We start from the raw sequence: 6,749 nt of genomic DNA, 5'->3' as shown, positions 1-6,749 counted from the left end.
TGTGGAGCCTTGGCCAACACACTCAACACCCATGCTGGACACCAGGTGAGCCCATGGATCCTTTGTTCAAGGTCACATGGTGCTGGGGCAGCACAGAGCCTGGTGGGACTTGGCATGTGGGGGGAGCCCACCCTCCAGGGAGCTTTGCCTGCCTACCTGCTTTATCCGGGAGCAGTAACCCCTGCAGGAGAACAGCCCCCAGGCTGCTGTGGCCCGTAGCAGATTGGCCATAGCTGGGCAGTGGCAAAAGGAGTGTGGGCACTTAAGCTGGTAGCTGCACCAACCCATTGGCTGTGCCCAGGGTGGAGCCTGCTTAAGGTGGCACTCCTTAAGGTGGCGCTGCCAGACTTTGCTGAGTCAGGTGTGTCTGCCAGGATCAGCACTTCTAAAGGAAAGGCTCGCCTAACACAAAGGGAAACAGAATAGCAGGGCTTCCCGTGGTTCTTCAAACAAAGGTAGGCTCCTTGCCATGGTCTTAAAGGTCCTGCCAGTTCCCACTTACCTCTCCATCTACCCCACTTCCTTCCAATCTCCTCTTTGGCCTCTGAGCTCCAGCTTCATATTCCCTTCCTGCATACTCCCAGCTCCAGCCAGGCTCAAGGCCTTGGCCACACCCTTGTCTTTCTCACCCTGCAAGTCTCAGCTCCATTGTCATAGAGTAGGTGAAATCGGGGCTGTGAGGAGGAAAAGTGCAAGGGATGAGATGGAGTAGGGCAGTGAGGCAATCCAGGAAGCCATCCTGGAAGAGGGGAGCTAAGGGTAAACAGCAGTTCACCAGGTAAGTGCATCCCTTTCATCTCCACCTCTCACTGGGCAGATCCCAGGGCCCTCCTGGAGAGTGATGTGGCTTCTGCTTTTGAAAGTATTTCAAGCTCGGTTTTCTTCCCACAGCAAAGTTGAAGGAGCATGTAGCTAACGTTATTGTGATAAATCTATTCCTAGTGTTTTTCTTCCCAATCGAATCAGGAATACAAACATCTACTTTGGTCCTTCTCCCCAACCACACTTGAATGAATTCACATTTCCACTCTCGATGTGTGGTTTGTCTCAAAAAACAAACAAACAAAAAAACTCTTTCATAGTTGGCTAGTTCAAATCACAATTCCATGAAAGTCCACTCAATGTATTTGTTTGATGTGTCTCATAAATCTCTTCCAGTCAACAGCAGTTTCCCTCTCCCCGCCTTTTCCCATACCATTTATTCGTTAAGGAAACTGGGTCGCCTGTTCTGTAGAATTTTCCACATTCCGTTTTTGGATGGTTGCATCCTTGTGGTATTGATTCACGTATTTCTCAAATCTTGTAGTATTTCTTATAAACGGTTAGATCTAGATGTGGCGCTGTCCAGTACAATTTCCTGTGCTGATGGAAAGCTACATCTGTGCTTCCCAATATCGTAGCCATTAGCCGCATGCGGCTAACGGTGTTAGCGCTGTCTATGCTTGGGGAAGAGATGCCAGGTAGAGAGTGTGGCAAACCCTAAAAGAATCGCCATGTAGATCCCTAAGGTCTGGAGCAGGGCCATGCCATCTGCAACAAAGAGCTGTTATACGCTTCAAAAAACTGCCCCTGGCCTACTACTAGGTCCTGGGTAAGATGGTGAATGGGACCCAAGACATGAAGGGACCATGCCGGTCCAAAACAATCCATTATAGAGGCAAAAGAAACAAACAAAATGGGGCACAGGTAGGCCAGAGGGCAAAGTAAGCTCCATAATGGGTGGCCAGTCCCCCATGTCACCCACCATTGCCTGGCCAACTCTTCTTCCTCAGCTCATACCTATGGCCACCCGGGGGGAACTTTTATAACCAGCTGATAGAGGAGGGGAGATTTCACGCTTGATTCCTGAGTGGGTTGACTCAATATGAGGATGTAAGCTGAAAATGGACTGATGCTGCTGCACAGCCCCACTTAAGGGTAACCCTGAAATCCTCCCAGTTGGCAGAGCTCCAGGTCATGTATCTGGTCACCCCCTTTTGTAGAAAGAAAACTGGCTCACCAGAAGAGTGTATATGGCCCCATGGGCAATGGTGAATGGCTTGGCTGGAGCCTATGAGGGGAAAGATTAGAAAATTAGGGTCAAGGAGGTTGGGGAAGAGGCATGTAGTTGGAGCAATAGGAGTAGGTACAAAGTGAGATCTATATCACATGGATCACGTGTCAGTGCCCACCAGAGAACATCTACCATGCAGGAGACTAAATGAAGTGGAAAGCAGGATTCAGCCAGTTGTCACCAGCCAGACTCTCTCAATAACCACCCCAGTGCTGGCATAATGGTAGTAGGGAGACAGGCTAAAAAATGGGCCCACCCGCCTGGGCACCCGCTCACTAAGACTGATCTAGCTAGTGCTACTGCTGTGGGTCTCCCCTACTGCCACACTGAATCCCCCACGTGGTGCCATTCCTCAGGGAGACCAGCTAGTCAGGGCCCCTGGCAACAAGTTGCTTACATTCCCCTGAGGAAGGGGAGCAGCAGCTCTTATGTGAAATCAACACAACACATATGGGCAAGCTCTGCCTCTCCTGCCTACGCGGCCTCAGCCAGCCCCACTGTCTGAGACTCACAGTGTTGATCCATCAACATGGTATAGTAATAACATAACATCACCTCAGGCCAGGTGACTCACTTTTTAACAAAGGAGGTGTAGTGGTGGGACTCATTACCGACCATGGGGTTCACTGATCCTAAAGTCTCCCTCGCCATCCAGAGCCACTCATCCCACAGAGCAATAGAAGGAATGGCTTTGAAAGGTGCGGCGAAGGCACCAGCTTAGAGATGCCTCCAGTCGACCACAGAGCCGGAAGAGGACAACTTTTTTACATGAGTAACAGATAAAGGGTGAGTATCCATATTATTTGTAAGTTTCTATTTCAAAATGATTTTACACTTACAGAAAAATTGCAAGAGTAGTAGAGAGGACTCCTATATACTTTTCACTTAGTTGTCACACTAATGTTGATGTCGTAGATAACCATAGCGCAAATATCAAAACTAAGAACTGGGAAGGCCCTGGCCACCAGGTAGCTTAGTTGTTTGGAACATTGTCCCAATACACCAAGGTTATGGGTTCAATCCCTGGTCAGGGCACATACATGAGTCAACCAATGAAGGTATAAAGTGGAACAACAAATCTTTCTCTTTCCAAAACAATAATGTTTTTTAAAAGAGTTTTTAAAAAAGAACTGGTAAAAAAAACTAATTGGTACAGTTAGGGAATTGGTACAATACTAAACTACAAATTGGATTTCACCTGTTTTTCCACTAACATCCTCCTTTTGGGGGGGGGGGTGTTTGTTTTGTTCAGGATCTAGTCCAACACCTCACACTGCATTTAGTTGTCTTCTCCAGCAGTTTGCAACAGTTCCTCAGGCTTTCCTTGTCTTTCTGACTTTGACAACTGAGCCAAACCAGTTAGGGCCATTTTCTTTTTTGTTAATCTCCACTTGAGAATACTTTTTCCATTGATTTTTAGAGAGAGTAGAAGCAAAGGGAGGATACACACAGAGGGAGAAACAATGATGTAAGAGAGACACACTGATTGGTTACCTCCTGCACGGGTCCCGACCAGGGCCAGGTATGGAGACTGCAACCGAGGTACGTGCTCTTGACCGGAATTGAATCTGTGACCCTTCAGTCCACAGGCCGGTGCTCTAACCACTGAGAAAATTAGCTAGGGCCTGACCTTGACATCTTCAGTACTAACAGTTCCTTTATAGACTATTCCTCAATTTGGGTTGTCCCACATTTTCTCAAGAGATTGAGGTCTTCGGTAAGAATACCACGGAACTGGCGTGTCCTTCTCAGTGCATCGTACCAGTAGTAGAAGAGTTGGTATGTCCTGTTATTGTGACGTTAACCTTGATCACGTAGTTTAAGTGACGTCTGCGGGGTTTCTGCACTGTCCAGTTACTGTTTTTCTCTTTGAATTTAATACATATATTGGGGGACATTCTTTAAGACTTTAAGATTGTGTCCAAAGCCAGTCACCAGGCCAGCCTCAACTGAAGAGGTGGGGAAAGAAACTGCACCTTCTGGTAAGAAAACCTGCAAAGTCGTGCTGCAGAGGGCGTGGAGGCAGGTGGGCCCTTCATGGGGGCCACTTCTTTTTCATAATCAACTCCAAATCCGACTGATATCAAGTACCTCTGATACAGGAATACGTTTCCTTCATGCTGTTTGGCAAATGCGACCCAACTGTTGGACACAAAGAAATGATTGTGTCGCAGGGAAGAGAAGATAATTATTACCTCAGTGTTCTTCAGGATTGCTTTTCTAGAAAAACAAAATACAAAACCAGTTTCTCGTGGCATAAAGGAAGCACCGTAGCTCATTATGCAGGAAAGGGTTGACTAAGCAAGCCTGGACGGACTAAACCCTGCACCTTGTGAAGAAAGGTTCAGCCGTTGCCACGCTCTTGGGAGGTTATCTCTAAGCGCTTGCAGTATTCTGCCTGAGAAGAGTGTTTTTCTTTACCTGGAGGCCTTGGGCCAGCCAGATCGTCTGTCTATGCCAACAATGTGATTTACCCTGGGCGCCTTGGGCCACATGGTATCAGCTTGACCTCTGCCGGGTCTGGAGACCGAGATCCGCTGTAGAGGCAGCCAGACACACTTCTGTGACCAAGCCCTAATAAAACCCTTGGGCACCAAGGCTCTGACTGGTGAGCATCTGGTTAGCCACACTTCGTATGTGTTGTCACACGTCGTCGCTGGGAGAGCTAAGCGCAGCCTGCGCGACTCCACTGAGAGAGGACAACTGGAATCTTGTTCTGGTGTCTCCAGGACCCTGACCTTTGTACCTTTTCCCACTGTGATTTTAGTCTGTGTCATTTCACTGCGATCAACTGTAACCAGGAGTATTAACTGCTTGCTGAATTCTCCGTGTCCTTTTAGACTTTCAGGGGTGGGTAACGTCTCACAAGCCATATAAGGCTTGAGAAATCATTTGGTCTGGCCCTGCCAAGGCCTTAGGGGTGAGTTCATTAAATGTTTGATCAAACATAGCAGGCTGTGTTTGATTTTTAACTTGATAATTTTGTATGGCCTGCAAATAATGTTATAAATATCCAAATGGCCCTAGGCAGAAAAAAGGTTCCCATAGGGACACCTGGACACAGTCATATTAGCATTTTGAAACCATAAATAGATTATCTTTGTCAGAATTAAAACTTGTTGTTTTTATTTTATTTCATGTTTTTATTGATCTTTACAGAGAGAGGAAATGAGAAGGATAGAGAGATAGAAACATCCATGAGAGGAAAACATCATCCATCGGCTGCCCGCTGCATGGCCCCTACTGGGGATCAAGCCCACTACCCTGGCATGTGCCCTGATTGGCAACCGAACTAGTGACCTCTTGGTTCAGGGGTCGAGGTTCAACCACTGAGCCACACTGGCTGGGCAGAATTGTTGACTTCTCCAGGCTTTAGTTTTTTCCATTTGTAAACAGGTATTTGGACTAACAGATCCCTGATCCTTTTATCTCTGGTCTACACATAAAATAAGGGAAGCTTTGATTCAACGGCTTCATTTTCTAATAGTACTTTGCCTGGTAATAGTTATACCTATGTCGTCCTGACCTACATGAAGTTATTTCTAAATCCTCTATAAAAACAATACTAACACTTACTCAGAATGACTACGACTCTTTTCCTTCTCAATGTGGAATAAATAGGATAATCTTGAGGTGTTGCTCCACAAGGAGGGGAGAGAGCAAGGAACTAGCTGGAGTTCTTTGCATTCCCAAGTCCTGGCCAGCAGGAGGAGGGACTGAAGGGGCAGCTACCTCCTCTGGCACTATGCAGGGGCACACCTGTTTCACTCACACGGGCAGCACTGAAAAATGGGGTGATGCTGGTACTGCCCACTCCAACAGGATGCAGGATGCAGGATGGATGCAGGGGCAGCACTTATTATACTCAGGTGGACAGGGCCACAGGATTGGATGATACTGCTAGTAGTTGGGTTTCAAGCATTGTCAGGTCATTCATCCATTTCTCACCTATGCCAAGCACAGTGCTGGGAAGGCAGAGATAAATGAGAAAGACAGTCCTCGTATGCCCAGAGGATCCTTTCTAAGTCATTGGCCATGTAAGAATCCTCCATTCATCAGGGAGAAAGATTGACTTGTCAAATGCTCAGTAAAATAACTGGATTTTGCCAGGTTTCAGCTGTTTCATTCCCCAGAGTTAACTTATGTTAAAAATAAAGGAAAGAACATGAGATATTCACTCTGCTTCGTATCAGGATAATTTTTGCAGGCTTCCTGCTTTGAAATTTTGCCATGAGAAGAATAGATTGAAGGCCACTTACGAGAGCCCAAATGAGGAGGGGAGAGCTGTGACTAGGTCTCATTCCTTCCCATCATCTCAGGTATAAAAGGAGGCAGGTCCACTTGCCATGAGGAATTGGTGCTTAGATGGAGTGGTGTTCCCAGACGTTGGAAATAATCAAAGGAAAGGAACATCTGCCAGTAGGGATCTGGTTATGGATCCTAATATCTGATTATGGGGTCTTGGTTCAACCTGATCTGTTCAGTAAAGACTTCTCTATTCACTCTGTTCAAAAGTGCACCACCACCACCGCTGCCAGCACTCCTGATACCAGCATTTTAGCAGTGAATGCCACCTGACATGCTGTATTTCACTTAGTGCTTATTGCCTGTCCTTCCGACTGGAATGCAAGCTCGCGAGGCGCTCACAGCTGTGCCCTCGCATCGTGTCTGCTACCCAGACGCTTGACAATCTTGA

The 6,749-nt window shown here is 47.0% G+C and overlaps 1 protein-coding gene across 1 annotated transcript in view; it reads right to left on the bottom strand.

The window, feature by feature from the left end:
* The window catches only part of LDHD (lactate dehydrogenase D), a 4,182-nt gene extending 3,910 nt beyond the window's left edge, over positions 1-272 (bottom strand). The window contains exon 1 of the mRNA XM_006755759.2: positions 157-272. Coding sequence (XP_006755822.1) covers positions 157-231 — 75 coding nt within the window. The 5' untranslated portion in view covers positions 232-272. The remainder of the gene's footprint in view (positions 1-156) is intronic.
* Between the last annotated feature and the right edge of the window lie 6,477 nt (positions 273-6,749).

Source organism: Myotis davidii, unplaced genomic scaffold, assembly GCF_000327345.1.
Source record: "Myotis davidii unplaced genomic scaffold, ASM32734v1 scaffold453, whole genome shotgun sequence".
Taxonomy (NCBI): Eukaryota; Metazoa; Chordata; class Mammalia; order Chiroptera; family Vespertilionidae; genus Myotis; species Myotis davidii.
The sequence above is the reverse complement of the archived record's forward strand: the minus strand, read 5'-3'. Positions and strand labels throughout refer to the sequence as shown.